Source organism: Parambassis ranga, chromosome 17, assembly GCF_900634625.1.
Source record: "Parambassis ranga chromosome 17, fParRan2.1, whole genome shotgun sequence".
Classification (NCBI taxonomy): Eukaryota; Metazoa; Chordata; class Actinopteri; family Ambassidae; genus Parambassis; species Parambassis ranga.
In genome coordinates, this window is record NC_041037.1 from 19,665,043 (window position 1) to 19,680,247 (window position 15,205).

Here is a 15,205-nt window from a genome sequence, read left to right on the forward strand (position 1 = left end):
CCATAAGAAAGTGATCTGTGCAAGCAAATAATATGCTTTCACAAGCCAATCTTCTCGATACTCGATAGACCACTCCCAGGTCCCCGCACACTGCAAAATCCAAGGTGGATCTGAGGCCTGGGAGTGTCGCAGTGTTTATAGTGTATGTTGCCAGAAAGGTCTCAGTTCCAGATTTGGGTAATTACAGAGATAACTGTTCTTCTTTTGCTAAAGACATCAGTGGGCCCAACAAAACCACTTTGTTGCTGTTTAAAGCAGCTGGACTAGATAGGGATGCTATCTAGAAGCAGTAGCAGTGGCATATGAACAATAACATGTGGCCAGGAATCAGGTTTACTGACAGGCCAGGAAAAAACAAGGCTATTATTTCCTAAAACAAATACAATGTTACTAGTAATGGACATCCATTTATTTCCATCTTTATACATGAACTAAGAAAAAGAAATCAGTAGACATAAAATACTTAAAAAAAACTGACAAAATCCTAAACAAACTTGCTTAGAGGCACACAATGAGACTGATTTATTTCAGAATAGAAGCTTGATTGGTCAGTGTTTATATAAACAGTGCATAGGCTACTGCTTCCTGCGATGTACCTGCAACGAAAACTGCTTTTAGTACACACCAACACTGCCTTCCTTTAATTACCACCTGTTTTCTGTAGCCAAAGGACTTCAGCTATGAATGGCCTCATTACCGTTTCACAAGGCAAGTCCAACTCATTAGAGAGCTCCCATCAGTAAACCAAAGGGATATATGGGAATAATTTGGAGATTGTTATATTTAAATTACATACTGCAGTGTGTGTGTGCGCATGTGTGTGTGTGTAATTGTAGCAGAGTTATATATTTATTCAGACCTTAGTGTGAGCACCTGTGTGGGTTTGTGTATATCTTCTCATCCTAAGCAGCTGACAACTTTTCTGTTGAATCCAAAGGCTAACAAAGAGTGCAACCGGCTAGTCAACAGAACAGAAAGTACAACAATATTAGTGAGTTCATGTGAGATACCTCAGTGGTGAGTGACTCCTGTATGTATCTAAGAAAAGAGACTTCCATTGCCCAGGATTGAACCCCCTTTAGATCTTCAGTCTAACCCTCTCCCAACTGAGTTATTTCGGCTATCTACAGTCCTTAACTGGAACCTGTCCTACACAAACGTGGATAATGATAATATTTGATTAGGCCTATTATATTTATTGGTTTCTCCTAAGCCCAAAATCTAAAAAGCTATATCAGGTGTAAGCAGGTTAAGTCATTTACAACTGTTAAAATTAAACATGTCACTGGAAGGAAGATGCAACCACATCGATGTTCCTACATAAGAACGTTTAAATGTTCCTTAGTCATCAGTCCAACAGACAAGCTCTGACACAACTAATTAACAGCCTCTCAAACATCATCCTTACACTAACTTACATCACTTTAATGAATGATTTCACGAGGGGAATAAAAAAACAGAAACTTATTTAAAAGTGTATTAGGAAACTAGTGTTAGTTCTTAAAACCTCTCCCAGTGCAGAATGCGTTTGTGTGTGAATGAGAAACAGTGTTGAGATGAGGTGAAGAAAGTGCAAATTGATGACAGATGCTGCTGTTTCTAATTAAGGACCCACACATTAGAAAATGGATTTTAAGTGTGAGTGTTTCTTACAATGAATGTTGATGACACCCCCCCCATATGCAGTCATGCCCTGCATTGACAGATGCCGCTGCAAAGGTCAGACAGACAAATGTAATGAGGACAATATATCTATGCCTCAAAAGAACACACATGCTACCAGAATACATGTGAAATCCACATCCTCGCTCCAGCGACACAACCAGCTCTAGTGTGATAACAAACAACAAACACACAATATGCATACAAAGTTACAGACTTTCGTGTCAGTTATATTATCACAAAAAATATATATTTTTTTATTGCTTGTGTTTTCGCAAGTGTTTCTTGGGGTGTGCCACATGGTTCAATCCGTCGCTGCATACTCTATGAAAGACGCTAAATGTGTACTTCTACTTCTTTACCTTACCTTAATATACCGTATAACTTCTAGTACATAAATGTACCCATATACAATAAAATATAAGTCCTAACCCCTGCACCACCAGTCTCTATTATTAGTGCTAATTGCATGCACAAGATGAAGTAATGACAAACTATCAAGAAGATCCAGCTAGATTCATTGCTAGTTGAGGTCATTTCACAAATCAGTAGGTGCACCTGGCTGCAGGAGCAGAATTTTGCACCCCATAATTTGGTCAGGTTGAGGTCAGATCCAAATACTGCCACATAAAAAAATACTGGTGTGGCAATAATCAAAGTGATTTGTGATCATCAGTCTCATTTAAGCATTCAGATGAAAGCATTATGCTCCTCAGTTAATTCAGCTTTCTGCACCAACTGCCCTGAGGATATCCACTGAAAGTGCCTGATATGTTTTTGACCGCATTTGTATAAACACAAGTACAGCGCAAAGATGCACATGACTTATAGCTCAACAGAGTGGCAGGGGTGTGTGCAGCTATTTGGATCTTCACAACTGGGTTCAGATGTGATGATGAATCATAGTAACAGAGATAAGAGAGAGGCAGCAGCACCTCAGTGCTGGCACTCACACAAATGCCTGCTTACTACTTAAAGCTTTGATCTCCTGTCGCTGCCTTTGCAGTAGGCTAGTAGAGGCACCACCCTTTGAGGATGAGTGGCACATCTTTACCACTTCATTACATTAGAAGTGAATGCTGGAACTTGATGACAAAAATCATTATGTAATGCTCAGCCTATGCATGCTGCACACCATGTTAGCAGGATGGATCTCTGCTCCGAGCGGAAGACCGCTTCCAAACACAATTTCAAACCAAACAATTAAATGAGCACATGGCAAAAACAGCCTATGCCTAACTAAGCGCAGAAGTCATGCTACCACTGGCTAAAAACAGTATACCTTATAAAAGCTGAGGATCTACTAACTCCATCCTCTATGCAACCAAAACTCACTGCATCATTACTGAATCACAAACCGTGTTTTAATGTGAAATTACAGTGGAATCTAGTTAGCCTGTGTCTAAGTGTGACTATGAAATTATTTCTGACAGTCAAGCAAGAGTGTGCCCTTCTCCTCGTACATACACCTGTGCATTGTCCCCCTTGATTCTATTGGCTTTGATTGTTTCCTAGGGTTACTGAAATTTTCCTCCCTTGGACTTCCATTAACAGCTCCTTCACAGGGAGGATTACTCAGTGAAGCCTTTAATGTAACTACCTGGACAGACTTTAAAATGAGTGTGTTTTCTTGCTTTTGATCCTCCCTCTGTTTAGTTTCCTGCCATGTTTGTGGCTCATTCATTTATTCTGTATGCCATTTTTCATTCACACTGACCTGGTAACATACCATACATTGAACACTTCGTTTGACCACAACCATACAAATACACCTTGTAGAACTTAAATGTTCTATAGTTTATTTTGGGATGGGATTTTCACTCAGAAGTCTGCGACCTTTTGTTTTTTTAACAAAGGGCCTTCAAGACTGATGTTAAACCAACAGCCTGAACTCAATGACCCCCTGCAATGAAAGCCACAAACACACACTTGCTTTATACAATTCTCAGTGTGCAGAACTGATGCCTAATCTTGTCACCAACAATGACTTGAAAAAGTAAGGAGTCCACTGCCTGGCAGGTAGACACAGTACACACACACACACACACACACACACACACAAATAATACAACCTTATTTGTCACAGATGACCAGTGAAGAAAGAAATCCAACAGGGTACATCTCTGGAGGGTGTGTATGTGTGGAGTGTGGCACATGGCATTTTCACAGTTTGTATCCAGTCTCACAGCAGTGAGTAAAGTAACACTTCCTGCAGAGATATTTGAGCAGCAGAAGAGCATACTTTAAACAGCCATCGCAGACTCCTCACCACTGCTCCACCTCTTCTCACTTCATCCCGAGATGATACATTTTCAACAGAAGATTAACCTAAAGTTGGGGCTGTAGAAGTCAGCTGTACTATGTGTGTTTGTGTGTCAAAGTAAATGGAAGTACATGACAATACACCACATTGCATGGACCCTCATTCATCCCCAACCTACCTCATGTGCAGACTTTTGCTGTGTTGAGATTAGATGACATCAGCCAATAACATGGTATGGTCTATTAGCAAAATTGTAAATGTGTGTTATATCTAGTGGATTAGTATTTCAGACTCAGATTTGGAGCTGTATCAGTCCCATCTTCAGATGACATTGTTCAATGTGATTGTATGTATTGTTAATACAAATGTAACCTGATGTCATATGTAGGGCAATACATCCATAGGTTCATTTAGCATAAATTAACCCATGTCATATCTGGTGGAAGCTTCATCAACTAGATTTTTTAAAATGTGATAAATTAAATTGCTTTTTAGAAAAAAGGATTCTAAGAAAAGATAGTAAAAAAATCTCTGGACAAAGCTTTACCCTGTGGGAGGCTCCGAGATGATCTGACTATCTCCATCATGGCAGCATCAAAGTCTGCCTAAACTGTCAGGGGACACAATCTTGATCCACTGAGCAGTTCCCTGTCCCCTCAAATCCCCCTTAACCCCTTCTTAACTCTCCTCTATTCTCATTAGTCTGGTTCATAGTAGTGATTTATGTCATTAACAGTGTTTGCTGTCTCCTCGTATCTCTCTCTCTCTCTCTCTGCAGATCTATCTGCCTCCAGACCTGCATGCTGACCTGCAATCCGGCCCCTGACCAAACCAATGCTTATTGTCTTCACACCATTCTCTGTTGTTCATCTTTGTTTTAGCAGCATAATTATCTCATGATATATATGCTACAATATAAGCACAATAGTTTTATCATGCTCGACAACATCAACAACCTGTAATGTTTGTCTCTTTCATCCTCGCTGTCATGATTACCTCTTCTTCTCCTCCTCTACCCAGCTGGCCTCCCAGCAGGAGGGGTCGTACTTCTGAGATTTTTCTTACCACTGTTGCTCTTAGGGGGTTCAGGCTCTGGGTTTCTGTGAAGTGCCTTGAAACAATTTTGATTTTAAAAACTGCTATATAAATAAAATTGAAATGAAATTAATTGTGACTCAGCTTGAGTCAGTATCCGTCTGACAATCAAAGATCTGATTTGATCTGGTTCAATTGGCTATATTTGTTGTTGTCACACTACTGTCAGAGATAGTAGATAGTAGAGAGATGGTAGTGGAGGTAAAAGGGTTTACTCTTTAGCTATTTCTCACAACAGCTTTTATTTAAAAAAATCTTTAGTTCAGCTCCATGGAATGAAACATATGGAAAATATGTGCAATGACATAACAAACTAATAATCAACAACAACAAAGTGCCACCCACACCCGCAGCCTCCACAGGAACACTGAATAAACAGATGATAATCCCATGTGTACAGGGGTCCAACTACATCCTCTAATACAAATCAATATGTAGCACAAGGGATGCCTGGTGAAAACTGCCTGGTTTCATGGGGGATCAAATCTGTCCTCAGAATAAAAAAAGTACAGGATGCATTGAAGCTTCTCTTTTCATGTATAATCCATCAAACCAGATTATGTTGAAAACATCAACCCCCTCTTGAATGGTTTCAAAGGGCAATTTTCTATGTGAAAAATATTATAATACAGAGACACATATTGGCAAGCTCTTCCCTTGTGAGGGTGGGGGTGGTGGTTTTTTAATGTGTTTATGAGCTATGTAACAGCAAAGTGAAAAGCATGCTATGAAAAAAGTGAAAAGCTGTTGCTGCTTCATCAGCAGTGAATTAGCACCAGCATACAGATGCTGCTGATTGCCCACAATAAAAATGATAACTTTATAATTTCAATGGTAGGTTTATTTGAACAAGACAGATCAATAACAAAAGAATCCAGACAAATGCATGAAAGCTAGTTATGAATTAATTCACATTTTCATGAATGAAATAAGTATTTGATCTCCTATCAACCAGCCAGATTTCTGCCTCCCAGGTGTATTTTATACAGGTAAGGAGCTGACACTGGGAGCCCTCTCAGCTAATTACCTGTATAAAACACCTGTCCACAGAAGCTATCAATCAATCCAGATTCCAAACTCTTCACCATGGCCAAGACCAAAGAGCTTTCCAAGGATGTCAGGGACAAGACGGTGGACCTACACAAGACTGGAATGGGCTACAATACCAAGCAGCTGGGTGAGAAGGTGACAACAGTTGGTGTGATTATTCACAAATGGAAGAAACATAAAATAACTGCTAATCTCCCTCTGGAGCTCCATGCAAGACCTCACCTCATGGAGTTTCAGTGATAATAAGAACAGTGAGGAATCAGCCCAGAAATACTCAGGAGGAAATGGTCAATGGTCTCAAGGCGGCTGGGACCATAGTCACCAAGAAAGCACATGTACAGGCCCGTTTGAAGTTTGCCACTGAACATCTGAATGATTCAGCGGAGGACTGGGTGGTGGTGGACAAAATTCCTGCACTCACTCATTTTCTCACCTTTTCTTAGTGTTGTCTCTTTAGCGGCTGTTTTTTTTTTTTTTTTCGCTCATTTGCATCTCCCGCCCTCCTGTTTCTTTCTGTGGATGTGTGCAAGTGTAATTTCCGTCCCCCCCGCCTTCCCCTCCTGCTCTGTGTGGACGCACAGACGTGACCACACATTGTGTATCTGTGCAGCTTGATAGGGCCACCTGTTCAGAAAAAACTGTTCAAAATATTTTAGAATGATCATTTTTTTCTTAGTGGGCACACTTACAAAATCAGCAGGGGTTCAAATCATTTTTTCCCCTAACTGTATGTCTCTTTCTCCTAATTACAAATAAGGTGTACAATGCTAACACGTAAACTGCTGCGTGTCTTGTTAGCAGTTTTAATCACAGGAAAAGTGTTTACCCATTGTGATGTGAGCCTGCTGCTGGAGAATGAATCTGAGTCTGAGAGTCTGTCACACCTCTGGTCTGTTCGTCACACTGTAGAAGCCTAGGACAAACATTGAGTATTTGGGCGTCCATTCATCGATCCATCCATCATCTTCTGCTTATCTGAGGACAGGTCACAGAGGCAGTAGCCTAAGCAGGGACACTTAAACCTCTCTCACCCCAGCTGCCTCCTTCCGTTCATCTGGGGGGGGGGGGGGGGGGGGGGGGGGGGGTCCTGGTTGGACATACACAGATCACCTCCCAGGGGAGGTGCCAAGGGCTTATCCTAACCAGATGCCCAAACCTTGTCAAGTGGCTCCTCTAAATGCAGAGAAGCAGCAACTCTACCCTGAGCTCCTCCCCAGGTGACCAAGTTTATTACCCTATCTCTAAGGACAAGGCCAGCCATCCAGCGGTCTCTCCCTTTTGTTGGATTATTTTTGCCTTTGGTTGTCTGCTCCCTTAAAAGTGCAAATTAGAAAATTACATTTATATATCTACACAGTACAACTATAGAGCCTACAGCACAGTGGGACGTCCTCAGACACTCCTGCTGAGCGCTCTGCAGGAAGGAGGGCAGTAGAGGTTAACAGAGCTCCCTCATTCCCGTGGCCTCTTAGAGGTAATTAATAAGACATGCTAAGTTTTAGTAGTAGCTTCTTAAGCCTCTAAACCTACAAACAGATCCTACCAGAGATTTTAACATTAAACATGCAAGGTCATCTGATTCCCCTCTGCCCTCCTCCTTCCACACAGCCCTGCCTCTTTCAGTGATAATCAAGCTTTGACCCCACTATTAGCACCAACAGCAGATTAATCAGGAGCCCCTGGGCACAAGTCCTCCCTGGCTGGGCACCAGTGGAGCCTAACTCACTCAGTCTGACTACCACGTGCTTTAAATACTGCCTGCAGCTGGGCCATCAGAGGACTTCAGAGGCTTCTTATAGCAAAATAAAAAGCATAGGACCAACATACATTGTGTGTATCGATTAGCTGTGTGATGAGGGATTTAATCACTGATTACAATGAGGTCATTGAGAAGAAATTTAGACAGAGGAAATCAATGGAATGATAGTCACAAACTATTGAGTTAAATTGAAATCAGTTTAATTACTGTAATTTAATTTCATTTTAGTTTCATTACAACTTCAATTTAAATGCTGTGCCCTTTGCAATTGCTTTTGCAGTAACTGGTTTATTGCATACACTTTTTTAGGTCAATAGTGGACGCCTGGAGCCTTTTATGTGAAAAGTATTTTATATGCCATATACATGTGCCAAACCCTTAATCAATGCTGATACTGTCTGCTAATAGCTAAAGGATGGATGATAATGGGATACATTCTCAGGATACCTTAAATCCAAAATGCTGTGTTCTAAGCAGTCCATACAGCATGCAAGAAGTAATGGAAAGTTCATTACAACCGTGAGACTTGAGACGTGACTTGGACCTACAGAAAATCACTTGTGAGCATCTCTGTTGCAGGCATGATGGCTTCCACTAAGCAGAGACGATTTATAACTGACCTGACCAACAATGAAATCAACAACACAAACTCCTCCTTCATCTGATTTGATAAAGTTGCACTGTGGGCTGTCTGCTCCTGCATTTTAAACTGAACAGGGCAGCTCATTTGGAAAAAAACTAATGATACAGTCCTGAAAAAAATAAACTGTGCACTCTCTGAATCTGTTTGACAGTTGGTAAGGTCAGCTTATTAACTATTTATGATTTTATCTTATAGCTATTTCATAGCATCTCACAAAGGTAACATATAGACAAATACAATACCTTAATACTACCTAAACTATAACCTGCCCAACTTAGTTGGACAATGTTATATTTTGAATATATCACCAATTTGAGTTTAAAAATACAATATTAATTACCAAGTCTCAGTGTCCTATCTCAAGTAATGTGCAACTGAATTAACATATTAGAATTTGAATGAAAGACTTATGAAAGAATTAGCCTGTGAGCAGCAGGGAGTGTATCCCTCAGTCACACTGCACTTTAATAAAGACTGTACAGTGAGTGTTAATCTGTTAGAGCCTGTAAGGAAACAGAAAAAAACACCCCCCCCCCCTTTTTGTCAATGTATGTTTAAGATAATGATGTAATATTCTCAGTTAACTTGGTGATAACATCACTTTAATATTTATATTCATTTAGTTTGTGGCTGTCACACCGTTTCAGACCAGAGCAGTTTAATTTACTGTGACGGAGCCGCTATGGCTGGGAGCATAACTTTACTAATGTGTCATTTTCTATTATCTGATATTGTACTTTCTTTCACACTGTATGTCTATGAAATATCAGAATAAATCTAAACCTTCTGCCTAACCACACTGCTGAACATTGCTATTACCTGTGAAAGAGCCAGTATTTTTTTTAAGGGGGGGTATAATTTTTTATGACTTCAATCTTATAGATGTTATTTTTTTCTTGGATTTCTGACTTTCATCTTAGTTTTTTTTCAGAATTGTGCTTTGATGTTAGAACACTCCTCCTGATTTTTATTTTTACCTAGAATTCTGACTTCTTCTAAAGTTTTATTTTCGGGCCTTTTCTCAATACCTAGTATGCACTTGTGTACTCGGTAGTTCGTTATTACATTTTTAGTTACTCTGTAATTCATAATTGGCAAGTACACATTGGGAGAACATTCTCTGAGGAGGCATTATCATTATTGTTGTTGTTGTTAGTTATAATAAGACAGAATAAACCAAATAAAATACAATAAAATAAAGAATTCTGAATGTCCTCCTAGAATTCAACAATCTGCTGCTTAACACTACTAAATCTGAATAAGCAACCTGTAGAGTTCCCTTTTCTTCCCCTCCGTATCTGGAGCAGCAGTTCCTGGTGACCTTCTACCACTCTATGATAGTGAGCATGCTCACCTGCTGTATCACTGCCTGCTTGAAACTCAGTTACAGACAAGAAGGCACTGCAGAGGGTCCAGCCTATAGGGGATCTTGGGATGCCCTCCACTTTCTCTGGAAGAGATATCCACCTCCCACTACCTCAGAAGAAGCAGGTCCATCCCCACTGACTCCTCTGGCTTATCACCTGTTTGCGATGCTGCCCTTAGGCAGGCACTACAGGCCACTGAATGCTCACACCTCCAGACTCACAAGCAGCTTCTTCCCCTGGGCTGTGAGATCACTTAACAAACATTAACCGGGGATCCACACTGTTTATTTCACTACATAAACTATTAATTTTAGAATGATTACCATTGAAAACGAGTCACACTTGTCATTTTATATTATATATTTGTATACATGTGTGCGGGTGTGTTATGTATATTTCAGTATGCACATGGTGGTAGACTGCATGTAAATACAATGACAATAAAGTTCTATACAATACAGTCTATACAATACAGTCAGAGAATACACATTTTATTCTGTCTACAGAATGTCTGTTGTCATTTCCAGAAATATTGCATTTTATTGCAGTCTGTCTTTAGCTGATAAACATTGTGAAGGAGAGAATAACATGTCATGTAAAAGATATATTACAGCTAATGAGTAATGCTTTCACAAGTTCTGTCATGTCTGTGTTATATTTGTGCTATTACCAAATATAAAGCAATCTAAAAGTAGGAACGGCATCTGTTAACAGTCACCTCTATAACAATGGAGCTCTTTTAAGCAATTTCCCCCTGGGATCAATAAAGTATTTCTGATTCTGATTCTTCTTCCTTATGTAGGACCTGGGTGCGTATTGTATCTTTATATAATATTTGAAATGGTGGTTGCAAGTCAGTTACTTGACCACCTACAGCCAGAGGTAGAGTTGACTCTTCGTCTTTAGTCTTTAGCTCTGGGTTTCTGTAAAGCGCCTTGAGACAAAGCTAATTGTAAAAGAGGCTGTATATAAATAAAATTGAAATTAATTGTATCCCCCTGTAGGGACATATCATCAGCCATCCATCTATCTGACTGTTGTTGACAGAACAGTTTACTTCTTTACAGGTGACTGCTGTGTCTGTGTTTACTGTAAAAAGCATATAATATATAGTCTCCCACTGCTGTGTGCCTTATGTTCGAGCTTCACCTTGTAAAACCTTGAACCAGGCCAGCATCCAGCTAACTGAATAAGCCTGTCCAGTTGCAGGTCTGCAGAATCTGAAGTCATGTTTGTGGAACTGATAAAATTATCACCAATTAAATCAGGCTAATGTTGTTATCAACATATGGAGTGAAAAAGCCTGGGCTTCTCAAGTTCACTTTATCGGCTCTCCCTCTTCTCCAAACCGCATGCAATGCTACATTCTTTGAGGCAAATCCAGGGTTTATTTGATTTGCCTCTGACCCTGTCTTTACCTCTCTCTCACCTTGTCTGCCTGCCAGCTGGATGCCTCCAGCAGAGTCAAAGCTGTTGCCAGTCTACCGGTTGGTGGGAAGCCGCTGGCAATCCAGTCTGCCAAACCGATCACATCTACAGCTACGTCCTGAACTTGGAACACTTCACAGGATGTCATTTGTGAGAAAGTACATCACAACAACAATGCTTAGGTTCAAAAAACACAAAAGAGGTAATCTCAACAAAAAGTGCCTAACACTGTCAGAAAAGCTCATTTTATTTGATTTTTATGTCTTACTCTATGTGTTTGATGCTTTATCCTTTTCAAACAATGTTCCCCACTTCAGTCTTTCATCAGCCAGACTAAAGCAGACTTTTAGATTCTGCACAGATGTTTACAAGGCAGAAAAGGTGGCTGATAAATTTGTGTTAAAACTCAACCTCCATATATAGCATGGAATTAAAAAACACCAAGGTATGTTAAAACACATTGCACAACCACTGGGGTCTTATAAGACTCATTGAAATTCCTGTGTGCTTAGAAGTTCTGACCAATAAGCTTCTTTCAGGTAGTATAGTTTTGCTAGTTTTCCCTTAAGTGTTCCCTTTTCCAAAGATGCTAACTAACTTGCTAGCTTCAAAGATCTAACATCCTGTTATATGATGGTTTAAAGCAGCATTATGTACAATAACTGCAGCTATTGAAGCTAGACTTCACTAGGTACCTCTGCAACACAGGGATAAACCAAATCTATTCAAGCCGTTAATGGGCAAGAGCTGGGGTATCCCCTGGACAAGGCTCCAGTCCAGCCTATTACAGGGGGAAGTCGCATTCACATCTATGGCCTACGGAGTCTCCAGTTAACCCAACATACACAATTTGGTATGTGGGAGGAGTTTATATCACGGTCTATTTTGTGTTCGCACATAACCCTTACACATCTTGTAAATTTCAATTTATAGCCTTGTTTTAGCTCTTATTTTAATTTACTGCACCGTGCATGCTTCGTATTATGTTACTTGTTTTATGTTTTATGTATGCACTAAATCACTAAGGTAAATTCCTAATTATGTGAAACCTCTTCACATACATGGCAATCACCACAACTCTGATTCTCCCCACGGAAAGACCCCAAGCTGTGAGGCAACAGCGCTAATCACTACACCACCAAGCTGTGTCTAAAATCTAATGTTTAAAAAGTATGCTACTATCACTGTGAAAACTCAAGATCAGCATATATGCAATATACTGTTTATGAAATGTCAACAATAATGTATTACTACTATTGTAATGGTCCATAGTAATATTGTTCATCATAGAGCCCACTCTAACTGGCCTAAAGATATTTTATCAGCTGCTCTTCTTACTTCGTCTCCATGGATGCTGCCTTCAATTACAGAGCAGAGCAGCCATCGATTCTTGAGTCAACACAGAGGAGACTGAGACAACAAAGAGAAGTGAGAGGCTTCACAAATCCCCTCTTACTGACCCCTAAAATACCATTTCCAAGCACAAAGGGAGGTTAAAAAGGTTTGAAAGCAGAGCTGTACTGGAAACAAACTGCCATGACTTCCAAGCAGAATCCTATTCTGGTATGATTATTACACTCAAATAGATAAATAAAGATGCTAAAAATATGAATGTTAATCCCTTTACTGTGTATCTATATGTAAAGCTTTGATTTTCTTTTTCTTCTTCACCAAGAGCAATTATTAGGGTTAGGGTTGTTGCCATCTTTGCTTTGTGCTACTATGGTTACAGGCTTTTACAGCTTTGTCACAAGGTCTACAGAGAAGTAAATATGTTCACACAGTCTATGCTCCTCTGTGATGCTGTAATTCAACAGATCCACTATCCTCAGTAAATCCTGTGTTTTTGTCACTACAGACTTGGCTGCATTAATAAAGAGAAAGCATTGTTAAAATGTCTTCCTTTTTCATCCTCAGCCTTTAACCTATGATCCTGAACGTGTTCTGTATCTGCACCAAGATGTTAGCAGCAGATCCATTAAGTCCTGTAAGTTGTGAGGTGGGGCCTCCATGGATCAGAGTTGTTTGCCCAGCACATCCCATATGCTCAATTGGATCTGGGCAATTTGGAGGCAAGTCAACACCTTGAACTGGTTGTTGTGCTCCCTAAACCATTCAACAGTCTTTGTTGCTTGGTAGGAGGATGTCTTATCCCGGCCACCACCGTCATTTATATTAAAGACATGGTCTGCAGCAATGCTTAGCTAGGTGCTATGTGTCAAAGCAACTTCCACATTACATCCAGCAGAACATTGCCCAAAGCATTGCACAAACTTCCCATATTGCACCCTGGTATTACTAGGGTAAGGGATCCGGGCATCAATGTCAAATAAAACAAGATTCATTAGACCAGGCCACACTCTTCCAGTCTGTGTTGAATCATTGCTGCCTAATATATCCCACATACTGCCAGGTGCCCTGACAACCAACTCACTGTTCACAGTCTTTTGGCTGATGGTGTAAAGAAAAATGTTACCAATTATGAAGGTTAGTGTCATCATAAAATGGTCAGTATATGTAAATTAACAATGTCTCCAATCCCTCCATGCAACCTGCTCCCAGAGCTCCTTGTTTTGTGAAAATCATTCATGTTAAACTACATATACAAAAATGTAAAATGTAATAAATCAGAAACCTGACTCAAACCATCAAAGTAACCACAAACACATAGGCCTATGATGGTCACCATTGGCCTATAGTGACCATCATAGGCCTATTATAGAGACACAAAGTCAGCACAGTTAGAAGGTTAGGGTGGATTGATGCGTTGGACTGAAACATGGAAGCTTTCTCTCATGTCCTGTACCATGACTGTTCCATAATTTCAAGATTAAATGTGGAAGGTTCAACAGAATTAAAATGTGATGTTTACTCACCTTTCCAACATATTGTGGTTCAGATCCCATATACTCTTCGAGAACAAAGAACTGGTTCCACACCCATCCTCTTTTAATCCGCTGGACCCTTGATCTGCCCCGTCTCCTTAGCCTCATCCTGCCCTCTGGTGATGTCACTTCCGCCACAGATGCCCTCATACTCTGACTTCCTGTCCCTTCCCTGGCTGATGTCACTGCACCTTTATTAGTTCTGCTCTGCAAGGGTATTTGGGAGCTGTAGTCCAGTAGTAAACAGGAGCCCACCAGAAGTATAGTGACATATTCCCTGGTGATCATCAGGGAGTATTTTTGTTAAAAAAATAAAATAAAATAAAAATCGTGAAAAGATTCTTATTTCCAGGATGGGAATGGACATACATCCAAAGCTGGATTTGATCTGCAGGCAAGCATTGGACAAATGGTTTAAATTACAATGTGATTCCAGATAATGACTAGGACGTCTGTTAATATTCCTTCCTGAGAAAGCCTCTGGGGATCATCATGTCAGGTGACAGAGTCACTGATTGCTGTGGCTTGTCGTTGGTTCCCTCAAAGAGCTTTGGTTCTGTGATATCAAGTCGGACTGTAAAGGAACCAGGATGATCACCTTTGGCATGTCCTCAGCATGGATAACTGCAGGGAAAGGTGAAGATAGAAATGTCAAAGCAACTCACTCATGGTCACACAAAACCTTGCACATTTTTCAGCATAACTACTTTTTTTTTACATTTTACACACCCAAGGAGCAACTCCTGGTGCTGACAAAGTCTGCCAAAAATGCAGTTCCTCAAATGGCCACTTGAGGCTGGGTCAGTCATTCCCCGTACACCTCTGTGTAAAATGTGCACCTTTAGAACATATATTTAGCATGTTCACAGCCCCATACAGTGAGAGGCATGTGTTTTCACAGTCTGTACAGTTGCGGTCACTGTCACTATCAACACATCAGGCTAAGAACCAATGACCTTAAATCAGATCACAGGAGTCTAATTAGAGAAAAGACTTTAGGACACAGGGTTGGCAGCTGTTAGTGTGCTGCTTAGTGTGACAGCTGAGGCATGG

General features: G+C 40.3%; 1 protein-coding gene across 1 annotated transcript in view; it reads right to left on the reverse strand.

Moving 5' to 3' along the window:
* The window catches only part of LOC114449349 (cadherin-12-like), a 50,655-nt gene extending 36,215 nt beyond the window's left edge, over nt 1-14,440 (reverse strand). Inside the window, exon 1 of the mRNA XM_028426943.1 lies at nt 14,144-14,440. Within this exon, the coding sequence (XP_028282744.1) occupies nt 14,144-14,440 (297 nt within the window). The remainder of the gene's footprint in view (nt 1-14,143) is intronic.
* Between the last annotated feature and the right edge of the window lie 765 nt (nt 14,441-15,205).